The 27,101-nt window shown below is 44.7% G+C and overlaps 2 protein-coding genes across 5 annotated transcripts; one reads left to right on the forward strand and one right to left on the reverse strand.

Annotated features, from left to right (window-relative positions):
• Positions 1-3,487: 3,487 nt before the first annotated feature.
• Positions 3,488-15,212, reverse strand: MFAP3 (microfibril associated protein 3). Of its 3 annotated transcripts, none has more exons than XM_005483694.4 (3): positions 15,075-15,212; positions 10,093-10,553; positions 3,488-8,731 (listed from the first exon to the last, which is right to left on the reverse strand). In XM_005483694.4, exons 2-3 carry the CDS (start codon positions 10,370-10,372, stop codon positions 7,986-7,988), a joined length of 1,026 nt encoding a protein of 341 aa, XP_005483751.1. In that variant the 5' UTR covers positions 10,373-10,553; positions 15,075-15,212; the 3' UTR covers positions 3,488-7,985. The 3 variants fall into 3 exon arrangements, with proteins under 3 accessions (XP_005483751.1, XP_074408621.1, XP_074408620.1); XM_074552520.1 differs by having other exon boundaries at positions 10,093-10,541; positions 15,075-15,206; XM_074552519.1 differs by having other exon boundaries at positions 15,053-15,176.
• FAM114A2 (family with sequence similarity 114 member A2) lies at positions 15,123-25,587 on the forward strand. Of its 2 annotated transcripts, none has more exons than XM_005483693.4 (14): positions 15,123-15,256; positions 16,328-16,533; positions 16,745-16,841; positions 17,283-17,378; positions 17,671-17,783; positions 18,739-18,873; positions 19,040-19,198; positions 19,546-19,669; positions 20,631-20,710; positions 21,297-21,425; positions 21,640-21,779; positions 22,518-22,590; positions 23,125-23,178; positions 23,900-25,587. In XM_005483693.4, the coding sequence occupies exons 2-14, from the start codon at positions 16,330-16,332 to the stop codon at positions 23,996-23,998; spliced, it is 1,503 nt and encodes a 500-aa protein (XP_005483750.1). In that variant the 5' UTR covers positions 15,123-15,256; positions 16,328-16,329; the 3' UTR covers positions 23,999-25,587. The 2 variants fall into 2 exon arrangements, with proteins under 2 accessions (XP_005483750.1, XP_074408619.1); XM_074552518.1 differs by lacking the exon at positions 15,123-15,256 and adding an exon at positions 15,979-16,003.
• The last annotated feature ends 1,514 nt before the right edge of the window (positions 25,588-27,101 follow it).

A 27,101-nucleotide genomic window follows, 5' to 3' on the forward strand; every position in this document is an offset into this window, starting at 1 on the left:
GGAAGGGCCGGCAGGAGCAGCCCCATGGCTCGGGCACAGCGCTCGGTGCTGCTCCGTGCTCACAGCAAACCAAGAGCTGCCTCTAGCGGGGCTTCGCGGGGCTCCAGGCGAGCAGCTCCTGCCCGGCCCTGCCCTGTGCCCATCACCCAACAACGGCACGGAGGGGAACACACAGCATCCCAGTGCATCCCATCCCATCCCATCCCATCCCATCCCATCCCATCCCATCCCATCCCATCCCATCCCATCCCATCCCATCCCATCCCATCCCATCCCATCCCATCCCATCCCATCCCATCCCATCCCCTTTGTTATCCACATTTCCCTGGTCCCCAGCACGGTGCTGCCCTTCCTGCCACTGCCAGCCCAGATCCTGGCCCTGGATCACTGATCAAAGTGACATAAAATTGCCTTGATCACACACCCAGGGGTGCTGCTCCAAGGATGGAAATCCTGGAAACGTTGGAGCTGAGATGCAGGGAAGAAGACAATGAGACAGAGGTGAATTGGCAGCTGGGGCTCACACTGCCAGCCCAAACTCAGAGGAGGAAGAGGAGCTGGCCTGAGCTCCCTGCTGCCACTGGAGGAAGGTCACTCTGGTTGAGGCATGTCAAGAGAGCTGCCATTCTCTATGAGCACTAATGGTATTTGCAGGTCTGCATTTAAAAATTATGATAAAGGTGATCAAACTGTCAGGAACAAAGACAGATGGGGAGCCCCCTGGAGCCAGTGAGGGATTCCCTGCTTGCAGTGAGCAGAGACCATTTATATTCCACTTGCACTGTGGACTCAGAGCAAGGAGCAGGGCAGAAGTGCTTTGCAAAAACATGGTAGGAAGGAGCACACAGACACTGAATTTGTCTCTGCTTGAGCTTTTAGACCTTTTCATGCCATCTTTAGACATCACCAGGAAATATTGCAGGGTTATAAACTTTTCCCAGAAAGTATTTTGATGAGCAGAAGTCCCTGATGGGATAACAACTGGTGAATTCCTGCAGCCAGGTGCATTCCTCCCTTCCTTGTCCTCTCTCTCAAGGCTTTGATGAGCTCCTGCTAGCAGGAACTGCAGCTCTTTAGATCTATCTGAGCTACGAGGTTCAAGGCTCTTTCAGAAATACAGTGTGCAACAGCAGTGGTGGAGATGAGGAAGGGGAGAGAGCTGTGAGGAGTCCCAGCTGCAGAGCCACTGACCTTGGCCAGCCAGCCAGACCCACAGCTCAGGTTTTTGATCCAGGCTGTGCATCCAGAGCTGGGCAGACCTCTCTTGCTGCTCTCTGAGCTCTCCCTTTGTCACAGCTGTGGCATCCTTCCTGTCTTCTGTCTTCAGATGTTGTCTCTTTTCTCCTCTCACCTTTGTGTGCTGTCACACCAGCCATGGGGACAGCTGGCAGCAGGGACAGCTGGCAGCCTTTCTTCCTTTGTGACACAGCCTCATCCAGCACGGGGCTGTGCCTGTGCTGACACCCCATCCACGCAATCCCGTGCTCCAAGGATGGTGTTTGCTTTATTTCTGTGGATTAAATAAAAAAGCCCCAAAACCCAGTAAGAAAACAGCCTTGCTCAGAAGAGTTCTAGCAGTTAATTAGTTTCAACATTGCAAGGCCCACTGCCCAGCAGCTAAAAATCATCGTGTTTGAATGGTGAATTAAGTCAGCCAAGCAATAAATCTGAGCAACAAAACAGTCCCTTTAGCTCAGGGAAGTTCTCTTTCACCAAAACACTGAGAAATGGCTTTTTCTGAGAGCCCACAAGGTCATCGAATTAATAAAGCATTTCAAGTAATCTGTGGAAGTGAAGTGACACCCTGCTGCAAGAGATTTGCTGTTAAGGCCAACTTTCTGTAACAGAGTGTGATGCATATAGGATTTCCAAAGCAAACCTGTCCTCTGATTTAGGACAGTTGTCCAAACTTTTTCATGTCTGTTCTGGTCCACTGTCTCCCTCCCTAGTCATTATTTAGGAGAGTTAAGCTTGAGAAAAACTCCCAAGAGAAAAGAAAAATTAAGGGAAGAAAACTTAGGATTCTCCCATTGATCAGGCAAGATACTTCTGAATCCTTTCATGCACTAAAGTAAAGACATCCAGGAGAGAAAGTGAGTGAAATGCTGAAAATCTTTTGAGATAATGGTGGGACAGGCTCATGTGTTTTGCAGTGGCTGCTTTCCATTCCCCTACCATGTACAAATGCAAAGCTATCATGAGACTGCTGCACCCAGAACAACAGAGCTACTCCTTTGATATGAGCAGCTCTGATGTCAGGGACATTTCCATCACCCAGCACAGACGGCAAGAATGTCCAAAGCCCAGAAAGCATCACTCAGATATCCAGGCATTACATAAACAAAAGGAGTTTGATTTCAGTTAAATTCTGCCAGCTTAGGCCAAACACAGAAGGATCTCTCCAGGCAAGGCAGGCACATGGAGCCAAGCATGATTTGTGTTGCCCTCCAGTTCCTGTCCTGCCTGTTTGGGGCGGCCCTGATTTGGGCTGCAGATGTAGCAGCAGTGGGCATGGAAAGGATGAGATGGGTGATGCATTAAGAGATGCTTTGTGGCAGATATTAGGGAAACCTTTCCAGTAGTCTGGAGGGTTTAGCAGGAGAACAGATTGCCTGGGAGATGCGGCGTCTCTGCCAGCAGCTGTTTTACAGCCAGGATGGACATCTGTGGCTGAGAATACAGCCTAGGTGGCCTCTCATGCTCCCTGCAGACCCAGGGCTGTTCTCAGTGCCCTGATCTTTAGAGGAACAGAAAGTAGGGCGGGACAGAATTTTCACTTTCAGCTCTTGCAGATGGCCCATAACAGTCTTATAGAGAGCAGGGAGCTCTCCTTATAGGAAGGCAGGAGGAACTGCAGCCAGTTATCTCCAACCCCTTCAGGGGATGTTTGTGGGATGGCAGCCTCTGCCTTGCGCTTAGAGCTGAGTATTTCCTTCACTTTCCACTGAAATGCCTTTTTGCACATTTGTAGAACCATTTACCATGAAATATATCCTTAATAACACGGTAGCACAAAGAGGCACTGAAGAGGACAAACGCACAGAAGAGATGGCAATAGCCTCTGCAATATTGTGTCCACTGGGTCCCTCCTCCATGAAATCCTAGCCCAGCTTCCCTTTGCTTGGGCTCCCTCAGTACAAACCTGTTCAGAGTGCCCAGTGACAGAGCTCTGCCCTCCCAGTGCCACCACAGCTCGCAGTGACCGCGCTGCTGCAGGCAGCCGAATGCAGGGATGCTCATCCCTCTGCAGCCCCTGGCAGCGCTGCCATCCCACCCCTGCAGCACACAGACGTGGCTCCAGCCTCTGCACACTCCTTGCCGTGCAGCAGGACCCCCAGGTCCCATCTGGATGGACAGATGTGCATGTGCTCACATCCCCACTGCCAGAGACGTCCCCGAGCAGCCGTAACGCTCGAGTGGGTGGTTTGAGTTTGGGGCAACAGAGCATTTTTCTCCCATTAAATAAATAAAAGACGTTCAGAGCAACTTGGGATAAAGCCATTCTAATCCTTTTATTCTTTCCAAAAGGAAAATGATTCCATATTCAGGGCACTGTGCAAACAATTAATTAGCCTAACGCAAATGAAAGGCCTAATTGCTCAGCATTACTGTGCTCATTGGCAGCCAGGCATGACCAAAGAAGAGGTACTGCTTTACCAGGGATAAAGAACAACTTCCCAGCTTTTAGGGAGGGCTTTTTTGATATTTCAGCATCTAGCAGAATGATTTTTTTTTTTTGAATGATGGTGTAATTCTCACTTCCACATGCAAAAAAGCTGGCAGTGTTTGGAGACATCTGAATGAGCTGCTATCCAATTAAAAAAAGAGGAGAGGAAAGAGACTCAGCTGGTGTGAAATGACCTGGCTGAAGGGAAGTCGATAAAGCTGTAACTTGCCTGAGCTGAATGACACTGTGGTGTCTCCAGCTGGAGACTTCACTCACAGAAGTGCTGTAACATTAAGAAAAAATGTATTTTTTAAGGCGTGCACCTAAAATTAAAGTACAATCATCCTTAATGCAGCTCCCTTTTCAATGATCTGTTGTTACCAGATGGAAAAGTGCTCTAAATGGATGCAGATGAATTTGTTCACTGTGGATAGGATCATGAGGGATCAGGTTACAGGAGCTTTAAAAAACTGAACTGTTATCATTAATGCATCTCTCACAACAAGGAGATAGAAAGCAGATGCTGACTGGGTATTGACCTAGCCTGAGGAGTATGGGTCCAATAATTCTTCCTTTAGGCAGCTGATTCTCATGGGAAAATCCCCCAATATTCAGCTGTAATGCCATTATCTGCCCTGTGCAGAGACTGGCAACAGAGACTCTTCTTTAAAAGCAATCTGGGTGAATTCTGCCCTCACTCACACTTGCACACCCCAAGGAAGGCACTACAGAAGCCTTCTCAGCAAGGTGGATTTTTGGTGTTCGGGGTGAGGGATTACAAAAAGAAAGGTGCTTACAACATAGAATAGTACCAGCATGTGAAAAAGTTGAACAAATAAAACAGATTCATGGTTGAACGTCACACACACAAAGAAGTAAAGGTTTGAGGGCCTTCCTGAAACCATTTCAGGCCTGTACCTGTTTGTATATGCAGCTGGGAACAATTATTAAATGCTGTTGAAGACTGTGAGACCAAAACAAAAAAGGAAAGATCCAAAGATGTTATAGCAGGAATGGTCCTTCAGATGAGTGAATATCCCAATAACCTCTGTCAGGCTGATTAACAACATTCTGCTGAGCTCAATGCAGCTGCTACATAACCTCAGAGAGACAGGCACTCCTCACTTGTAAAACAGAAAATTCCAGCAGAACAAGGTTTTTCTTTTCAATTTATTTTGCAAATCTACCAATTCATTTTATGAAAGTATGAAATCCTATGTGGTTACATTAAACAGTTACATTACAATCCAGGTAATACAAATAATCACTACAAAGTTAGTTTTGGGTACTCTTGGATAACAAATAGATTTTATATTTTTTAAAATAAGTCACAGATAGAATAGCCTTCTGATTGTCAGAGACTTTAGTTTAAAGCAAGGAAACCACTGTAGATTCTCCTCATCCTACAAAAAGTTAAGAGAGAAACACTTTCCATGTTAATGTTCAATTAGATTCATCAAAGACATTGAGTGCACACATCTACTCTCAGGGTAACAAGAATAGTTCACAAGTTGTTTGGAAACTGGTGTCGAATATTACCATTTAACATCACCTTCGTCCTTGCTTTCAGATACATAAAAATCCTGTAAAATGCACAGAGCTCCAAATCCTCTCTAATTGAATTCAGTGGGAGTAGGATCAGTTCCTCCATTCAGAAGGTGCTCCTGATATACTGAAATCCTTACAAAACAACCTCCTTCCCAGGAATGAAATTCATGTAAGGAACAAAATACTGCAGTAATTCAGGAAAACCCTCAGCTTTGCTATGCAGCAATTGACATTGCAACTGCATTTCTGAGGACCTTTATGCATGGTCACTCTTTCAACCAGCAAGAGGATGTATGAAGACACCAGCACTAAATGTGCTTGGCAAGAACTTGGAGCTGTGTAAATAAAGTATAAAAATCAAAAAAGAGATCAAATCAGTCTTGAAACAGCTTTCCTGTCACTCATCTGACACACCTCCAGTGTCACTCTGCTGCCACTTCTGATGTGACATCTGTCAATCATAACTGCTTCTTGGGAAGCAATTAAATTGTTTAGATTTTGCAGTGGCATCTCTCACTGTGGTTTTATTTAGGGGTAACACATCCGTATGTTGCACATTCTGCAACAGCTCCAGAGAAGCAAGGAGAGCTGTTTATAGGGAAATAAGGCAGGTGCAGGTACATTCTGATGGCCTGTGGCACAAAGGAGATTAAAGCAAATAATTTTCTTTTGTAGCCTTCACCTCTTTCAACCAGTGGGTTGCAAACTCTCAAATCTCCCATCACACATGTGCAACAAACCTGCAGAACCCATTGCAGCACAGAAGTGAAGCCAGCAGCTTCCTTCTTCCAAGAGAAATAGATATTTATCCACAGAGTATCTTTTAACACTGATAACCTCAAAAAAGAAGCCAAACAGGTTACACAAAACTATACAAAATTTTCACCTGGACATAAAGTGCCATTGAACTATGGAAGCAAAAAAAGAAGTCACTGTTGAGGCAGCTCTCAGGTTTATTCCCCTGAAACAGACAAAGTTTGCTACAGTTTTGGAAATGGCACCAAGCTGGTGGGAATGTTACTGTAATAAAGGCTAGCAATTTCCTTCCTGACTAACACTACTCTTACCTGACAGGCCAAAGGCAACTAGGGTGATTTACCTGGTGGCTGACTGCAGGAATTTCCCCAGAAGGTAGTTTAAAATGGTAAGAGATGCTGTCATTTCCCTGTCTCTGATATGGTTACTGTAATTCATGCAGCCCCTTCTTCCTGAGCATGCATTACCACAGACAGCCCCACCCTGCCATTACCACTGTGCCTGCTTGTTTTCCACCTCTACTCATGTAAATGTAATGTCAAATCCTCTTAAGAATCCTGAGCAGCCCTCCAGAATCACTTGTTCAACTGACATTTCTGTAATAATAAGGAAAGAAAAAAGAGTTGTGTGAAATTAAATGGCACTCCTGTTGCCAAGCTGTTAAAATTATATGGCAATATGCTTCCAGTAGTTGTAAGAAATTAATATGTGGAGTGCTTACAAGCTTTACATCTACTAAATCTCAACAGGATATAAAATGCTATTTAAGTGATACAAATGTTAAGGAGAAAAAAAAAAAAAACAGCACCAAAGAGTGGAAGAAGAAAGTAGATTCTTGTCTGCACTCTGATTCCTGGAGGCTGGATCTCTACAGCTGAGGAAGCCAGGTGGGAGATCCTTGGTGAAGGATTTGTGCACATATGTCAGCAGCTGCAGCTCCCTTCTGGCACCTCTGCAGCGCCCAGGCTGGGCTCCACCAGTGAGTCACTCCCCTGCTGCCAACAGGGGCTGGCAAAGAGCTCAGCCAGCCCCACTCCTCTGCCACTGCCTGCTGACAGCACCAGCCAGAGCAGAGCCACTCAGTGTCACTGCTTTTCACCTGCTGTATGACAATGCTGTTCAGGAAGATGAGCCTCAGACACCTGTCTGTAGATGATGAATTCATTTCTGTTTTGCCACGATGTGATTACTGTCATCCTTTTCTCACCACAACATCAAATACAATACAAAACTTTGGATTTTCTATAGTGAGAGTGAAATCAGCATAATGGAAAGCCAGGCAGTGCCAGAAGTGCTGTCACTGCACCATTCTGTGGGACAGGACCAGGGTAAGGCGCTTTGGCAATCAGCACCAAGTTTAAGCAACAAGCTTTTAAAATACCCACAAATTTCCTGCAGATGTACAGAAAACTTGAGACCTCCTGGCTGTTCTTTAAGCTGCTTTGAAACTACAACAATTCATTTAATCCAGCAGCAGATCCTGGCACTATTCTTTTCTAAGTACAGTACATTTTGATAGCAACACAAGCATGTGACACGAAACAGATTTGTTCAAGCTCACCGTGGTTCTGATGGGCTACACACACCAAGAGGCAACTCAAAAAGAGCACAGAACTCAATTCATCAGGACAACACCACTGACTCAAAGGAATTTCAGCTCAACTTGGTAAATAAAGAAGGAGCTCACAAAGGAAAAGTTCTTATTGCAAGTTGTACTGCTCAGCTTGGTCCCTTCTCACACAGATCTGAAGTATCAAAAGCTACCAAGGAGCCAAGGACAAAGAATTCCTGTTTTGTAACTATTTTAAATATAGCAAGCCTCCTCTAGAAAGAAAAGCCCTCACACAATATTCCAAACAGCCTTTTCTAGCAGACTGGAATTGTTTTAATCAACACAGACAGAAAATACACACTTCAAACTACTTCTGGCACCTCGCAACTTGGAAAACTCTTGTGCACCTGGGATGAGGCAGCTTGTTTGCAGACCCTTTTCTCACAGAGCCCGAGCTGTGGCTCAGCAGGCGCCCTCCTCAGCAGGCACAGAGTGGCAGCTGCCGTGGGACACGGTGTCGATGCTGTGGCCCTGGCTCTGGGGGTGGATGGACACCTGCACGGCGATCTCCTGGCCCTGCTCGCTCAGGGAGCCGTCGTCCGAGTCTGCGGCCGGGGAGTGGCTGCGCTTGACGGGGGCGCTGCCGGGGAAGAGCGCGGCCGGCGCCCCGCAGCCCCCGGGCTGCTTCTCCTCCCTGCCCACCTCGTCGGGGTCCTCCACCCGCACGGCCTCGAAGATCTCCTCCATGAAGGCCCTGCAGTTAAGGATCAGAGGAGGGAGGGGAATGCTCCTGGCAAGCTCTTCGATGTAGCGAGCGAACTCCATGGTCTTGAACTGAGTGACTTTGGCCAGCTCGAGTGTTTTGGCGGAGGTGATGATGGGGATGCGCTTGGCTATCTCGAAAGCTTTCTGCAGCTTCTCGGCCCCTTCCGTGCGGAAGAACTCGTTGATGGCCTTCTCTGTCTTGCGGAGGTGGCTGCTCATCATGCACAGGCGGGTGATGTTCAGAATGAGGGTGATGGCAAAGGCAACGAGGCACACGATCATGTAGTAGATGCTCATGTCCCCTGAGGTGAAGATAACCCTCAGGGTGACTGTGTAGTACAAGGTCTCGTTCTGATTCACGCCTGCACACGTGTACCGGCCCCGGTCGGCAAAGCTGACCTTTGTGATGTTGAGGGAATTATCAGCAATCCTCCACCGGTCATCTGCACAGGGGCAAGAAACAAACAGAGCTTGTGAAACAAAAATCCCAGGGTAAACATCACCAGGAGGCAAAGCCTGGCAGTGAGCAGCCCACTTGGACCATAGTAACAGTACACCAAGGACTGAAATGTCCTTTTCATGCCTGCGACACAGAAAGCCATAACCCACTTACCCATCATACTGCTTAATGCTAAATTATTCTGCATGCTTGCTACACTACTTTTACTTCCTTCTCTCATCTGCACTTTCCAGTCTGCTTCTGGTTCTTTCTGATAGGAATCCTAATTCTTAACTAGGGCTTCTCACCCTGTGTTAAAAGACTGTCCTCTATAAAGTCTAATTTTCCATACATTCAGAGTCAAAAGTCCAGCGACCCATGAAAAAGATCAGTCTGTAAATGGCTCTGTTGGCAAAAGAACCCAGAATTTTCTTGAGACAGTATTCTGCTGAGCATGCAGTGCTGACATGCAAAACCCAAGTAAAAGGGAAATCAATACAAGAAGCTCTATACAGCATTTGCTGTGCATTTATAACTTAGGGGGAAAACTGTTTTCATAACTCATTCCTTCTAATTACTCTGCTTTGAACTGTTTTCATAACTTATTCTTCTAATTACTCTACTTTGAACTAATCTCCAGATGGCATTATAACTACAAAAAGGTTACTGAATACTTAAGGCACAAAGATGGCCTCCAACAAGATCCTATCAATTAGTTCGATGACCTTCATTAATACTAATAGAGAACAACACATGTATCTCTAAAACATTTTCTAAAATTAAAAACTGCAGGGATAGAACTGCAAGAGCCAATAGCTAGGAAAATATATTCCCCTTCAGTTCAAAAGGGTTAAATAGCATGAATTCCATCGTTGGCCACTACATACTGTGTTACTTTCCACAGTCTCACTGGTGCATAAACCAAAAAATAAATGTACTAAGTATGTTTTAAAACATATCCTGTAACAAAATTAAAGCACCAACTGCCAGCTCAAAAGGTTGCAAGTTGTGGAGAACTGTGTTTAATTCATTCATTTGGAAAAATATAATTTCAACCAGAGCAATAATAAATAAACTCATCAGTTAGTATTGGGTAAGATGAAGACTCATCTCTTCTGTATGGAACACTGGGATGACTCCTGAGCAACATCATTCTGTGGGACACCAAAGCAGGATGGACAGAAGTACTCAGGTGTAATTCCCATGCAACATTTCAGAGGGCAAAGGACTTTGTTTTGCTCTCTTCTTATCTTCCAATTGTAAAAACAGGAGGATAGGAAGAGAAAATTACAATAAAGTCCCAGGGTTTTCCAATACAGTTTAAAAGGGGAATAATGATGGATAGAAAACAGCAGGAAAACTCACCTTCATCTTTCTGTTCAAGCAGGTGTCCTCTGGAGTTATACCAAAGGATATGTTCATACTGGCTGATGTTCAGTTTACATTCAATTAAAACACTGCTCCCCTCTTTGGCTATGATATCATGGTGTGCTGGAGAACTTATTAAAGCTTGAGACACTGCATGAAGTGATGCATTGAAAGGCCTAAAAGCAACTGTCCTGTTAAAAGCTACATTTTCCACTGTGAATCCAGCTGAAAGACCAGCACTAACAGTCAAAATTAACAGGCAATAGCTGAGCTTCATGGAAAGCTAGTGAAAATTCTTCTTTCATTTAATTTGAAGAAATGAGGTCATATGATATTAAGCTGTCTGTATTGCTCTGAGATAGGAGAGGAGCTCTTGATTTGTTCTGTGATGGAAAATGTCTGGGATCCAAGTGCACTTTCAAGACCATCAATATTTGAAGTGGAAACTGGAAGTAAAACTGGAGAAAAAAAAAGGCAACAAGTTTATTAATGACCACAAGGTTACCATGCATTCAAATTTAATTTCCAATTAACAGATTTCAAATATCATAATATAAACTGTCGGCTGAGAGATTTCAAATCAGAGCTTTGCTCAGAACACAGTGATAAAATGAGGGTAAGAAGGCATTAGCACAACCTCCAGTTCACTAGATGTTCATCTTCCCAACCAAATAAATAATCTCTGGAACAATAATCGTTAAGGGTAAAAAGGTTTTAGAAAAAGAACAAATTGTTCAGACTACTCAAAATGCACAATTATCTTTAAAAGTGGATTCTGCATTTGTTACCAGAGAAAAAGTGCTTTCTTAATAGAGGAAGAAAAGCAAGAAAGAGGATGTAATTTCTGCCTGCCTCTCCACCAATATCAAAGTGCTTTTAAGCCCTGGTTTTCTAAAGCCAGTCTTTCATTTACTACCCAAAGAAAAACCAAAGTGCACACATGCACACCTGATTTTTAGCATTTACATCTACTTACTTGATTTTAGGGGCACAATTGATATTAGATGTCTAAATATTATATAATACAGTTTAATTACTTGGGAAAAGTCTCTTGGTTGTATCTACAGCCAGAAGAGGAAGTCTCTTTCTGAACAGCAGGACACTGATGTCTACACATACTTCCTTTTTTGCAATATCTCTTTTTGCTGCTGCATTTTCCAAGTCTGCTCCCTGTTATTCTTGTTTGTTTTACAATGAGCTCCTGTTGAAAATCTTTTAGTTTATGCTGCTTCATCTCAGCAGTCATATATTCTTCATTGTCTTGTCCACCCATATTTCATAAATACGTGAAAGAAATTGTTTTGTCTAGGGACAGATACTCTTCAAATTAATGTGCACAAAAGATATTTTAAGACATTAGGATACAACAAATTTTCTGTCTTTTGTACACAAGCCAGAATAAAACCAACTTGTAACAAAATGAGATGACACTGATAAGAGACAATCTGTTATCAATTTTCCTGGAAGATCAATTCAAGAAAATTTCTAATGCAATATGTGTTCCCTGAAGTTATGATTCCATCTAGACAGATCCAGAGCCTTAAAAAAACCATTTACAAAGTACAGAAGCCACAAACTCAAATATTATACTAAAAAATATCTCACTTCATATCATTGACTGTGTGACTTCAAATTGATTATCTTCTACAAATAACAGATGTTAGTGGAAGGGATTTTCATAAATATCACAACACAAAGGGACCCATTGACTTAATAAATAATGCAGACACTTTTCATCCTTCTAGAATTACCAGTTAACACTATCTAAAGCACTTCTGAAAAATAATGTAACATGCATAAAACCAGGTGATTTTTAGTAATTGTCTTTCATCAGAGACAAACTAAGCATATTCAAAAGGAGGAATTCTGCTGATGCTATCCAGACTGGGAATTTTTTTCAGTGAAAGTTAATTTGTCAAAGGTCAAACCAGATTCCAGACTTGACATCTGATGAGAAATGTGTTATCTGACCCATTTCCATTTCTGTTGTGGCTATTGCCAAAACCAGTTTAACAAAGAAGGCAAAGAAGACAGCTGTGTCCAACTCTCCTTCAAGCTTGACTAACCAACTCACCCACTGAATCCTGCAGGAGAAACTGGAAAACAGGCTCCCTACTTGTTTCTCTGTAAACAGCAATCCCTTCATCTGCCTTCTCTTTTTTTTTTTTTTTTAATCATTGGCCCCACTCTGTTTTCTATCATGCCTCTTGTCCTTTCATTTAAGATGAGACTAGTGCAGAGAACTCAATTATACCATTGTGCTGGAGGAGCCACTTTCCCACAGCTAAACAGTTAAAACCACTACCAAGGCCTCTTTCATTCCTGTTTTTCACCAGCTACACTTTAGGGAAAGCATTTCTGAGTCCTGCTGCCTCTGAAGAAGAGCATCCCATCCACAGCAACAGCACAGGTCTGAATAAAAAAAAAAACAACTAAGGCTGCTGCTGATCAGCAACTATTCTTCTGTTTGAGGGAGTGGTTTTACCTTCCATTTTTAGACCTCTGGTATTTTCAGAGCCTGCAAAAGGCTGTTGACACTGACCTGCTTGCTTTGGCAACCTCACACAGACAGGCTGTGGACTGGGGGTGGTCTGTGGACCACTGATATTTGGGTTGCTTTAAAGGTCTGTCACAGCTTGTGGTGGCAAGCGAGGTGCTGTGGTCCCAGACATCACCCTATGCCCCAGCTGCCTTCAGCTAAAAATGCACTTTTGCATGCATCAGATTTGACTTCACAGCACCTGATGCAATTAAAACAGATCAGAGATCTGCAGCAAACACAAATCTTCATCTTCACCCTGGAATCACAGGCACATTATAACTTCCAGTCTTCTAAAACAATAACAACCCAACTGATACTTTAGATTTATTAGAGAATAATCCCAGAGAATAATCCTCTTGTACTTTGCCTGTGCAATTGTAATTTTAAATTATTAAATTTGAATTGTTAAGGTTTCCAAGCGTCTCTGACGTCTGTTCCTAAATGGCATTAGGAATCTCACTCATTTATTTAACACAAGAAATACTCAGCAACATTTTCCCTCATAAGAATAATTATCTTCAGTAATTGCATATGCTCTCCACTATCCTTGCACTGAGCCTGCATAATGCATAAACCATTGGTGATGGGTCATTTAATTTTACTATTAAATTCTTCGAGGTCTGATTTATTAGAAATTGTTTGTCTTTTGGAAAAGCCATTATTGCTAAGCAGACAATGATCTCTCATTGCCGAGTGCTGGGAACAATAAAATGATTTACAAAATCCGTATTCTTCATCCACTGCACTTATGCAAAACAGCTGTTAAAGGACCCAAAAAGGATAAAGGGTGATCAGTGCCAACATCACAATTCTTCAACAAAGTGTTAAGCTCAATCAAGATGAAATGTGCCAGAATAGAAACTGGCTATTTTACAACTGAACCTGAAGCTGAACTCAACACATTTAACCTTTATTAAACCGTAAGTTGTAACAACAAATAGCAGTGGAAAGATAAAAATCTGTGATGCATGTGCTTGTATGAGTCATCCTTGGCTCCTACCCTGAAGAAGTGTATTTGTGTCTAACTTAGAGCACTCTAAGTAGTCCCACTGAGGTCAGTGGAAGCACTGATAGTACTTAAAATTACACACATTTATATGGCACTGCAAAATTGGGGCCCAAGAGGTTGCAAGTTATATGGTTTTACATCCACTGCTTATAACATCACTTCATACCTGGAGTAACGTGAGGCAATAAACCGAGACACACCTGACAGAGCACAGGCTGCTGATGTCTTGCAGAAATACCATTTGCAAGCCGCCTCTGACCCTCTGTCAGAGAGGGAGATGCATTTGGCAGAGCCCTGCAGACAGGAACTCTTGGGAAGTTTATGAACACATCCAGCACGGTGCTGACAAGAGCCATTCCGGGTGTTCCAGCATGGGAGAGGCTGCAGGGAGGGCTCACCCTCTGCACCAGCCAAAGCTCTGCAGGGGAATGGCAGCACCCACAGCCCAAAAACCATCCTAAGGGGCAAATCCACAGCATCCCAGGGCCAGCCCCACTGCTGCCTGATAGGATTTGTTGTTTTCCCGTGTACATCCCCTGGTTGCCTGACAGGACACGGTGTTTTGCTGTGCTTATCCCTTGGCAGTCTGTCACACATAACTCACCAGGACACACCATCAACTGTGCACCAAAACAGGTTTTTTGTCCTGTCAGCTAAAAACGACCAGCCACCAAGTTCCACTTAACATCACCCTGTCCTCACAGCCCCAGTTCACTGGTGGAAAAGCCCTGGTGCCAGCTGGTGGTGGCAGTGGGACACAGGACATGCGACATGACCATGACCGCACTGCAGCCGAGGGCACTGGGACACGGTGGGGTGACATCACGCGGGCTGGTGTCACTGGGGCATGATGTCATGCCAGAAACACAAACAGAATATTCTGAGCTGGAAGAAAACCAACAAGGATCATCCAGTTCAACTCCTGGCCCTGCTCAGGACACCCCAACAGTCCCAGCCCGTGCCGGGCAGCGCGGTCCAAACGCCCCTGGAGCTCGGGCAGCCTCGGGCCCTGCCCATTCCTTGGCGAGCCCGGGCAGTGCCCAGCACCCTCTGGGGGAAAACCTTTCCCTGATCTCCAACCAAACCTCCCCTGTCACAGCTCCAGCCGTCCCTGGTGTTGTCATTATCACACAGAGCAGGGATCCGAGCTGTCCCTCCGCTGCCCCTCGTGAGGAGCTGCAGACCCCGATGAGCTCTGCCCTCGGTCTCCCGCTCTCCGGCCTGAGCAGACGAAGTGACCTCAGCCGCTCCTCCTGTGCCTTCCCCTCGAGGCCCTCCGCCGCCTTCGCTGCCCTCCAAACCTGCCTCTACTGCCCCTATTTCCACGCCAAAACAGCGAGGCGGCACATGGCTCCGCAGCCTCCCCATCTGCCGCTGCCCTCCGACCCCGAGCTTGCCCTGTGAACCTGGCGGTACCGCCGCTCTCACCGGGACGAGGCTGCCCGGCCCGGCCTGGCCCGTCCCGCAGCTCCGCCGCCGCCGCCGGCCCCGCCGCCCGGACGCGCTTCCCCGAGCCGAGGCCGCTTCCGGGGCAGCGCCGGGGCCGCTCTGCGCCGGCCTCGCTGCTCTCGGTCCGCCCGGAGCTGCGGGGGCCGCGCCGAGCGCCGACGGTGAGGGCTGGCACCGGGTCCGGGGCTCTGCGGGGCACAGCGAGCCCCGCGGGCAAACGGGCGTTGGGGACCGCTGCGGGGCAGGCGGGGCCACGGCGGGGCGGTGCGGGCACCTGGCGGGCTCCGTGTGCGGCAGGAGCCCCACGGGGAGGCTCAGGGAACGTACGGTGCCATATGGGACAGCCCTGTGTGGGGGTCAGGGGACTCTGGGGGTCTCCCTGGGAAGCGGAGGCACAGGGAGGCCTGCAGGGCTGCGGGGTGAGGAGGGTGCCGGAGGTGACCCGGGGGTCCCAGCAGATGGGGTGGCAGTGCCCAGCCCGCAGTCGGAGCTGTCACTTTCCTTCGCTTGAGGCCCGGCCAGCTGCCCCGATTGCATTAGTGACAGGGGACACAGCAGTGTCACCCCAGTGTGATCCTGGGGGCTCCGGCTTGTCCCTGCCTGCCCTGCAAGGCACTTGAGCCGCAGGTGCTGTCACAGGAGCCCGGCGGGGTGACAGGCGGGCCCAGCGGGACAGCCCCGCTCCCGGCTCCCGGCTCCCCGAGCCCGGGCCGCGGGGCTGGGCCGGCTCTGGGGCGGCTGGAGCTCACCGCGGCTCCTGGGGGTGTTCGTGCTCCTCCCCAGGTACAGGAGTGACCCACTCGCTGCCTCCCTGCCTGCTCAGCTCTCTGACTGCTGTCCCCATTTAATTCCTACACTCCTCAAGCCATCCCAGCCATCCCAAGCGATTTGTTTTCACTTTTGTTTTGGTGAGACATGTATTCATTTAATTATCTGATTTAGTTATCTGAGGCCCTTTTGTACCTTCATTTGTTTTTCAGAGTTAGCAAGCTGGTTTATTTTGCTGTGGAGAGGGTGTGTCAGTTAGATAAAGCCACGTGTCCCTGTGGGACTTTAAACTTCCAAGTATGCTATTTTTGAGTCAGACGTAATTTGGTGTGCACACATGTGGGTACATGTGGCAACGCCGTTGTGTTTAATTATTTAAAACACCAATGTGATGCTGTTGATCTAATGTCAAAGTGCGAGGGAGGGATTATGTTATTTGCTTTGCTTTCTGTGGACGTTTGTAGTCATGTCTGAGGAAGACAGTGGTGAAAATCTGAAAGATGAAACCTCTTACAAAGCTGAAAATGAACAGAAGACAGAGGAACTTGGCTGCTCTGAGAGCAGTGAAGGGAAACAACAAGAGACTGTGCCTGTGACTCGGAAAAGACCTGAACCCAAGCCCCCAAGCCATTCTGCTGCCACAGAAAAGCCTGCAGGTGAAACCATCAAGGTAAGTTCCTGTGCTTGCTCAGAAAGATGGGACTTCACATTTCATGGCTTTGAGCACAGGAGAACTCCAAGCGTAAGCCTCACTCCTTTCTGAAAATTCACATTGCTGTTCTCTGAAATGAAAAAGCTGCACAAAAGTCACAAGTCAGTCTGGTTGTGTTCCTTCCCTCACCATGATGCCTACATCAGTCTTGTGTTTTTCTTCATTAAAGGTCTCAGATCCTCCTGCAGTTCAGACAGGGTGGGGCTACTGGGGAAGCTGGGGGAAATCTCTTCTGTCAACTGCGTCTGCTACCGTAGCTACTGTAGGTAAGGCTCTTTCTGGTATTTGATAAATATTTTAATCATGTTTTGTGTCTCAAGCTGGTGCTTTAGAACTTGTTTCTGGAGAAGAGGTTTTCAGTTATAGCAGCCATTATTGGAAAAATGTCAAGAGAATTGTTCAAGTAATGGGAAAAGCTTGAACCAAAAGGTACAGTGAGATTAAAGAGATATGCACAGGCAGAATTACTTTCAGGTTTTTAAGGCGTTTCTGTAATTTTCACCTGGTATTTTAAACTAGTATTCTGCCAATATTTACAACTTTATTTAAAAGCTAAGATGAAACCTTGGTTCATTACATTGGTAGGTGAGGTGGATAGAAGGATGTTTTTATGCTGGTTAAACTGTTTTGAACAGAAGGAATCCAGAATAATAAAAAAGAATATCCAGCTCTAATCCTGTTTCTGTTCTGATTTTTATTTTCTCTAGGTCAAGGTATTTCAAATGTCATAGAAAAAGCAGAAACAACCCTTGGGATCCCCAGTCCTACTGAAATCTCGTCAGAGTCTAAAGATGGTGCAAGAGGTCAGTTTTGTACTGCATGAGAACAGCCCTGCAATGTTTTTCACAACATAATGAGCCCCAAAATAACATCACCTTACTCTGCACCTTGCACCTTGAGAATGATAATAAAATCATTTAAATAATACTGTTTTGCTTAGTTCTGTTAGCTCTGAGAAGTAGGGAGGAACATAATCTGAATTGTAGGCTTGCTCCTAGCTGATATTTGGTGTTTGATGATTTTCTCCACTCTGTGGCTGACAGGATCTTTTATTTTTTGGAGGTCAGGAAGTTAATTTTCTGCCTTCTAATGCAGGAAGTGAGAATCCTGCTGCCAGCAACGCTGATGCAGCTGATGATGGCAGCTCCTTCCCTATTGCTGGGGCTCTTGAAGTTTTATCAACCATCTCTACTGCTGTCCAAAGCACAGTGAGTGAGTTGGGAATGCAGGAGAAAATGGGTTTAAGGGAGCTTTGGGGTTTTGGCCTTTGATCTGAAACATTGTAAGAAGAAACTTAATTTTGACGGTTGTGGGATGCATGGTGATAAACTCTTCCAGCCTTCAGAAAACCATTATCTTGGGCCTTGCTTTACTGACACCTAATGTGAAAGATGTTATGAATTTTGATAGTTCTGTATTGAACGTTGGTGCCTGACAAAAAAATCCTAGTGGTGGATTGTGCAGAGCGTGCATTTCTGTGCATGTCACCTCTGTACCTGTCATCTCTGCCTTTCCTTTGGAGTATCATCTAAATGCAGGGTCAGACTCATTCCTGGAGCATTTCCACTGATTTCCACAGAACTAGAGATGAAATTCATTCTCCTCTTCAAAAAACCGATGTGAAACTAGCTCAGTTGGCTTGGAAATCAGCTTGCTCCTGTGACCAGGAGAAATGCACTTCAAAGGAAGCCATTACCCTTAGAAACTGCTTTTGTGATCTGCTGTCTTGTCAATTTGCCTGGGAATCTGAAAGAGCTGCAGATTGAAAGCTGGCTTCTGTTTTTTGCTTTTAAGGCTCAAACAAAAGTTACCAGTCAAAATCCACAGGTCCGGTGTTTTCTCATTGGAAGGATGAGAACTGAATTCTGTAATGTGCTGAGAGCCAGCTTGTTCACAAACTAAAAAAATGTATTTCCCATCAGATTGCTGCAGCTGTCTGGGTGCTGTAATAAGCTGTTGGGTGATAATGTGTTGTGGCTCTTTCCATGTCCTGCTGCTCTCTTTGTGATGATTAGAGTTGAATTTAGGGTGACAGGGACCAATTTGGCTTTTATGTGAGTGCACACTGTAAGATTGCTGATAAAACCCTCCCAATTCAATTTCTTCCATTGGGTAATTTTCTCTGAGTTTTATGTGCTGTCTTTATCCAAATCTGATTCCCAGGGTAAAAGTGTTATTAGTGGAGGTCTGGATGCCTTGGAATTCATTGGCAAAAAGACAATGGATGTAATAGCTGAGGGAGACCCTGGATTCAAAAAAACAAAGGGCCTCATAAACAGAACCTCTACATTATCTCAGGTACAGCACTTCCCTATCAGCACCTCATTGGTTTCTCTCATCTCTTCTCCCTTCTTTTGTGGTCCTATCATTAAGCAGCCATTTTTTGCTATTAAGCCAAAAGCCTTCTCCTCCTGTATTCTTTATCTCCTGGCACTGTCACGAGGCCTCTGCTTTTCTTTTTCAGGTCTTAAGAGAAGCGAAGGAGAAAGAAGAGCAGCAGACAGCTACCGAGGTTACCATGGCTACTGAGAAGAAAGCCCATTATGGGTTACTGTTTGATGAGTTTCAGGGTCTTTCGCATCTGGAGGCCTTAGAGATGCTTTCCAGAGAGAGTGAATCAAAGGTAATGGCCTTGAGCATTTTGCTTTCTATTTTCAGTTCAGCTGAGCAGGGGAAAAAAGATTAGAAATATATGTATATGCATGTAAAATCAAGTGCTCGGAACTTGCTGTAAAATGATTACAGAGCTTCACTTTGATCCTTGCATTAGGATCTGGTGTTTACCTTGGGAGCAGTTTGTCCTGTCCTCAGCTCCTAAAGCCATTCCCAGCCTCAGTTCCTGCAGTTCAAGTCCTCCAACTTCTCACAAGTTACTCTCCTCACACCTGCTGCTTTGCTGCCTTGGCCTGTATTTTCCATCCTGTTGGATGGATTTATTGATTCTTTCTTGGCTGTGCTGCCCTTAACCAGGTGAAGGCAGTTCTGAATGCCCTCTCTGGAGAGAAGTTGGACACACTGAAGGAGGAAATGGAGCAACTCAAAGAAGCATTTTCTTTGCCTGAATTCTTTGAAGAAGAAGAGGAAGAAAAGAAGGGTAAGAGACCCCCAGGTTCTGAGAAGAGAAGCTGGTCCTAGTGCAGAACCAGCCAGCCCTGATCAGTGGCAATGGGCATGATGCCAAATTTAAATTATTCTTTAGCTGGATGTTTAATCCTAAAGCCATATCTGTCCAAGGGCATGACGGGTAGCAACACCCTTCACCTCTGAGAAGCTGTGCAGTAATCCTGTAGCAGGAATGATTTCTTGCCAGAGCAGGGTTAGAGTTGTTTGACTCATGGGCAGTTCATACAACTGACCCTGAGCCAAGATGCTAATTCAGAGATAAAGTGAGTTTCCTTGACCAGGAGGGGAAAACTGAACAGAGTTGTCCAACATGTGGGAGAGCAAAAGCCTTTTTATTTGTTTTTTAAATGAGAGTTAGCCACACAGAGCAAAAGATTCAGAGGTACCTTCGCACACAAGAGCCCTGATTCTTGAGAATTACATGGATTTAAATGTAAATTTCTTGCATTGCTTTTACCTAAATGCTCATCAGGGAGGGCTTACACACCTGCACTTGCTATCATTCAACATTTAATGTATCTTTTATATTTGCACATAATGGATCTCACATCTGCTATGCCATATATAATAGGAGAACCATAGGCTCTAAGTGATATTTCAGACTCTCCAAGGTGACGTGCAAGTTAGTGTGTTATAAAAGGCTGCCTGTAAAAAAATAAAAAAATAAAAAAAAGGAGTTACCTTAGCTACAAAGCCAGAACTGAGAAAGCAGGAACTAACCTTCAGGCACTGATGTCTCCACCTTTGCAGAACTTACCTTAGAAATCGTATTTGAAAAGACTGAGTTTGATGCATTCTTGCCTGAGGTGATGATTCACAGAGAAATTAAGAAAATAGTTGACAGACTTGTGCAAAACTAGTTGTGCATTGAAGTGCTGCTTATTCCTAAATCTGTCCTTTGTGTGGATTCTTTAACCTTTCCTGTCCTTTAGGAGATGAAGAGTTCACAAAAGAAGTAACAGAATTGTTTTCAGAATTGCACATCTCCTCCACGCCAGACAAAGTGATCACGGTGAGTTATTTTCCATATTCTAAAAGCTGGAGAGTTTCCTCACAGGAAGGGCTTCTCTTCACCTGCTTTGCTTGTGAAAATATCAAATGCATGAAAACAAGCCATATTTTACATATTTTGGCAATGGTAGGCAAAGGAGGTGGGCCTTCAACTTTATGGGGCAGAGTTATGTGAGCCTTCAGCCACCACAGTGAAAAAACCTACAGCCATGAGCTGAAGGCCTGCTCTTGGTGCAAAGCACCTCATTTTACTGTCTTCAGGAGCTGGTGTGAGGAAGTTTCATCTTTTTTGCCATCATTTCACTACCCTTCAGATCCACCAAGTGGCAGCAGCATTCTGCAGACATGTTTTTAAAGCACCTCTGATAGCTTGGTCTTGTTGGTAAACTCCAGCCCCTGGTGCCAAAGAAACAAATGTCCTCAACTGCATCAGTGCAGCCAAACTTCTGCAATATCCTGAAGGCACTGGGATCATTTGTCCTGGTTCTTCTCAGAAGCTCAAAAGGACTTGTAGCTGCTCCATTGTCTTGTGGTGTGCAGGGGGGCTTCATTCCAGTCATTAAATATTATGGCACATCTTGCTCCAGGTGAGGACATCTGCTCATGAGTGGATAGCACAATTCAACAGCAGTCTTCCTAAAGAAGAAAAAGAAAATGAAGAAAACCAAGAAGTAGAATCCAGAGATGGTGACCAGGATGCTAAGAAATCAGTAGAGGTAACTGGGTAATCAAGGAAAAGAATATCTGCCTGCAGAGTGTTTATCTGGCTGCTGAGTTACAGTTGTGACTCACAGGGTTTGTGTGTTTCTATTTCTGTGTGGGTTCTGAGGTCTGAAAGGGCAGTGATAGTATGTTGTGTGATTGACTTGTTTTAAATAATAAAAGCTGCTAGCTTTTGTGTAGTATGCAGAATTTTTGTCACTCTTGCAGGATATTCATGCATTTGCCATAAGAAGCCTGGCAGAACTGACAGCCTGCTCCATTGAAATGTTTCACAAAACTGCAGCTTTGTTTCTCTATGGTCAGAAACAGGAGGTGACAGCCACAGACAGAGCCAAGTCCCTGTCACAGTGAGTGCATGTCTCAGTAAATGGATAGCATAGAATTACTGATTAAACTGTCTTATAATTCTTTGGAAATCCATGCAATGCAGGGCTCTTGAATTCTGCATAGGTGTTTAAATTTGGGAATTGGGCAAATTTGTGATGGTGGCATCATTATCTTCCAACAGAACTCAGCTGTCTCTTTCCAGCTTAAAGGCATTTCTTGATAAGTAAGAGGAAGCTCTTCTTGAAAGCTTTGTGTAGCCTAGAAGAATATTTGCATTAAGGTTGTGCTAGTCAGTAGGCAGAGATTTAAAACATGACAAAACAGGTGCACAAAGTGACTCCTGATTTCCTCTTTGTTAATCATTTAGTATGCTTGGTACATGAGATGGCAAAATTACTGCACAGGAGACACTTGGCATGTGTCTGAAATGTGCAGTACTTTCTATTTCAGAAAATGACACTTGCCTGTAAAAAAAGGCAAGTTAGTACTGTTCCTTCTGGAATGGCTGTGTGTCCTCTGAGTGCTCTTTAAGATCTTCTGCTTTAATTATTTATTTCCTCATCTTTTCTCTCTCTATCTTATTTGGGAAACTTCTGAATCTTCATACACCATTTATATAAATTTTGGTTTATTTTAACTTGGTAAGCATAGAAATAGGGCATTTACGTTTTAGAGGAATGCTGAAAGAAACCTAATCTTGAGTTTACTTGTGTTTAATCTTGTGTTTACTTCATTGTTTTCCCTGTCTTCTTCCTCAGATTGACTATCATGCTGTGCAAAGAACTGTCAGCTTTCTCTAAAGAGTTCACAACATGCTTAACAACTGCAGGGGTAAGAGTTACACTACAGTTCTTAGGAATGAGATGTGCTTATTTGATTACAGCCTTGGGATCTTTGCCAGGAACTGCTTTTTGTTTTTGATGTTTACATATGCAGTTTTTAACTGATCTTTTAGGCCAGAGTTCCTCAAACTGTGGCATCTGAGCTTTTGAGGGCCTGGCACAGAGGGAGGGTGAGAATTGATGCTCACAGTGCTAAGGAGACAGAGACAAATGAAATGTGACCCTGTTGTGGATTTTCCAAAGCACTGAGGTGTTCCTGAAGATGGTATCATCATCTGTATAGTCCCCACTTGTCTCCATTTCATTTGAAGATGTGATGTGTATTCATACCTGACCTGTGCTGGGCACATGCAGATTTCTTTGTTCTTATTTGCATGCTACAAGGCTGCTCAGTTTGTGACTTAGCTTTCCTCTAGGTAAGGGAGCAGTGGTGGTTTTAAAGTCACTGAGGGTTTAGCTTTATCTTGCTTGAAGAAATGTGATCAAATTTTCAATCAGGATAATATATGTCTGATCTCTGCAGGTCAAAGAGAAAGCAGATGTGCTTAATCCCTTAATCACTGGAGTGTTTTTGGAGGTCAGTTATGCTAACGTTAAAACTTTAAGCTAATACTTTAAAAATAGATGTGCTGCTTCTTCCTACTTTAGGATCCTTATGCATGCCAAGTTCTCTAACCCATGGTCTAAAATTGTGCTTACCTGTCTAATAACTTGAAGTTTTGATAAATGTCTGTAGATTTGCACAAAAGATGAGTTACTTAGTGAGGAGTGAGTGTCAGCTCACAGTTCTGGTGGGTCAGGAGACACATATTAAATTCAGCAGTCTGGATTTTTTAGCATTTAAATGTCCAAATTCAAATCTTAGACAAGTTCAGAAATTAGCATACAAGAGTCCTAACACTTCCTTACTGTTAAATTGGTTCTTAAGCTTTCAGAGCTCTGAGGTGTGGTAGGAAGGGGGTGTTTCATGTGCTCTTCCTTCCTGCCACAGCATGCTATGCTTCACTTAGAAATAAACTCTTTTCTTCTCTTACTGAGAACAGTATCCTGCATTTGGATTGGAACTGATCTTGTTTGGCAGTCTTTAAGCCATTTGCTTTTTTTTTGCCTACTGGCATAAAGCCCCGCAAAAACTTGACATAAAATTGATTTCTAGAATGAAGCCTTTAAAATCCAGCAAGCACTAGGCTTCTGTTTTTTCTGTGCAATAATCAATGCTGTTTGAAATGAATATGTGGTGAGTAAAGCTGATTGGTAGCATGGCTATTCATGTGTGTATTTTGATTTTTTTTCCACAGGCTTCAAACAGTGCTTCCTATATCCAAGATGCCTTCCAACTCCTGCTGCCTGTGCTGCAGATCTCTCTTATTGAGGCTAGAACGGAACTATCACAGTAATAAAAATCCTTCTAATTAAGAACTTTTTGACCTTCCCAGTTCGTAGTTTCCATGCTGGAGAATGATGTAATGGCTCTTATTAAAGGGAAAAAGATGAACTCTGCTCACTGCTGCTGCAAGAATGGTGATTAAGTGCAGTCTGGCAATGACAGCTCTTACAGCACACTGAGAGATGTGATTAGCATAGTCCAGGCTGGTGGACAACGTGACAGACTTAAAGTGCAGATTGCTTCTCTGTTTCATGGACTGTCTGTGTCTTTTCACTGAAATCTCTCTGCTGTATGTGTTAACAAGCTCTTTGTGTTCACAGTCCAGAGAGCTTCTCCAGTGCTGAAGAGAAGAGTAGCAGCTGGCTAGTTAGTTAGCTAAAATCATGGTGTGATTTTTAAGTCAGACATAATTGGGTTCCTGATAGCTCTGCATTCCTGTTGGAGTGAATATTAGATAGGAGGTGCAAGAAGAGGCAAATTTTTGTCATTATGAACCTTGCAGTTCCTAGACTGGGCAGAACAGAGCAGAGAGAATTCCAGATCAGGCTGTTGCTGGAGAGAAGCTCAGCTTCCTGAAGATGCCTGTACTGACTCAGGGATGTGGGACAGGGACTCTCACCAGGGGGCTGTTTCTCATTCTCTCATGCTGTGCTTGCTTCAGCACAAGCTGGGAAAATGCTGATCTGGCCCTGAGAATGCAGGTACTTGGCTTTATAGCAATAAATGAGAACTGACTAAAAGGGATTGATTCGTGTTTGGGCACTTTAATGAGAGAATTCAGCAGGAGGATTCCCATTTTTCAGTGCAGCTTGACATGTCAGCCACAGACTGTTCACAGACTCACATACTGCTTGTCTTCTTTCTGTGGAAAAACACTATAATGCAATGCTCCTTCTTGGAAGGTATCTATTAAAGCAGGGAGAGAGGCAGCAATTTGGTTCTGTTAGTAGGAGTCCTAATTTGCCTCAGAAGCTGCTCCATGTATGGTATCTGTTTCTTTGTGCTGTGCAAGTTCCCTGCTTTGTTCCTTTATCTTTTGAGCCTGCCCATGGGGAGGCAGCAGCCTCTGTTGGAATCACAAGAGTAGAAATGCACAGCTAAAATGGAATTTCAAGAAGTCCATAATAGCTAATCAGAGGTGACTGAGTGTCACACCTGCCTCTGCACTTGCTCATTGGTAACAATGATGCTCAAATCCCCTTTTGAAAATCCTCTGGGTTTTAGCAGGTCTTGCACATCTCTGCTATGCTGAAGGCTTAGAACATTCCTCTGCTCTAGCTGGGCAGTAGAGAAATGTTTTTTTGTATTAGAATACCTTTTGGCTAATGCTCTGATTTTATTTATATACATGGAAAAAGCCCTGCCTTAGTCATGGTTAGACTGATCAGATCTCAAAAGGGAAAGCTTATTCTGGCATCTTAAAACTGGACTTGAGGGTGTCCGGGGTAAAAAAATCTGCAATAAAATCTGTATTTTTTTCTTCTTTTGGTTGATAGCATTATAAAATAAAGGATTTGTTTTGACAACTGTTTCAGTTAAAAACTATCATGGTAGCAGTGGGCAAAAATGAAATAAAAGAACTGTGGGTTTTTTTTCTCAGCCCTGATTGTGTTTTTTGGGGCAGAGCTGGGTGCAGCTCTGGGGCCAGGACAGCTGGGACTTTTCTCATGGCAGAAGAGAGTGCTTCTGAACCCAGGCTGGGAGTGAGAGCTCCCACAGAGGAGCTCCCAGTTCCTGTGTCAGTGCAAAAAGGCAGCTTTGCTCCTGCCAAAAAGCCAAAATGTACAGCAATGTCAGAAGAGAAGAAATGAAGGTAATGGAGTTTTATGAAGCAGCAGCTGCTTTTTTGCAGATAAATTCTACTGACCTGCAGTTCTTTAGTGTAGAGTAGTTTAATAATTAAAGGAAATGAGGTGATTTTTTTTTAACATGCAGACAGTAATTCCTTCAGTCATGTGCCACCTGGATTTTGTTATAGCAGCCAATAATCAAAGCACCAGCTTCATTTGTGTGCCAGTGCAAGGACTGCAATAGACAAACAAAAACAGTTAAAAAAATGGTTGCTGAATCTTTCTACCCAAAGGATTCATCAGAATTCAGCATCCAGCTGTCTGGAGGTCTTCCTGCTTGGCCTTGCCTTCTGTGTGAACCTAATGAGAGCTGACAGTAATTTGAACACTTCTGGTAGTGTTTGGGGAGGTGAGAGGTGGCTGAGAATAGATAAGAGTCAGCTAAGATGCTGGCAGTGACTTGGAGGGGAAAAAAAAAAAGCCTTCCACAATTGTTTTCTTTCCTTGGGAGTGATTCTGTTAGTTGCAGCTGTAAAAGCTGTTTCCTGGCAGCTGCTGTGGAAAGGTTTAAAACAAAAAAAAAAAAAGGCTTGGGCTTCCCAGTGGGCTTTGGGATGTGCTCCCAGGCCTTGCCAGCCACCTTCCCAGGGACTCCATTTCCATTATTAAAACACTCATGGTCGGTAGCAGGATGAGCAGTTGTCCTGGTTTGGAAGAAGCAGCAGGTATGCTGCCACTGGTGGCCCTGACTAAAGGGACACCTGTCCCAGGTCACCCACAGCACAAATTAAAGGGTCTGACTCAGAGGCAGGAATTGGGGAGCTCGTGGCAGGAGGAGGAGGAGGAGGGCTCTGGCATTTCCTTCTCAGGGGTGTTCTTTGAATCCAAAATAAAGAGTGGTCTGCCATGATGTGACCTAAGCAGATATGAATGTTCTGTAGTCCAAGGCTCCTTGGCACAGAAACAGAGGACAGAAGTGGCCTGTTCTGTGCAAGTCCATGGTTTTGTTTTCTGGGAGTCTCCTGTGACAGCAGCTCAAGGTTACTGTGCCCTGGTGCTGGCTAGCAGGCTGCTTTCCCTCCTTCAAGAGCAACTCTGTGCCCACTGCAGGGTGAGACCAGGACCTAGGAGTGTCCCTGGCTGCCCCTCTGCTGTCCTGCTGCAGGGAGATGCTGGTGCCAGCCTGGCCTGCTGGGCAGGGTGGTCCTGGTTCCGTGGGTGTCACTTTGTGTCCCCGTGTCCAGAGAGCAATGGCAGGGCTGTCCCCTGGGCTGTTCTCACTGGAGGATGCTGGAGGCATCAGCCACTGAGCCCAGCTGGGGC

The sequence above is a fragment of the Zonotrichia albicollis genome, chromosome 15 (assembly GCF_047830755.1).
Source record: "Zonotrichia albicollis isolate bZonAlb1 chromosome 15, bZonAlb1.hap1, whole genome shotgun sequence".
NCBI lineage: Eukaryota > Metazoa > Chordata > Aves > Passeriformes > Passerellidae > Zonotrichia > Zonotrichia albicollis.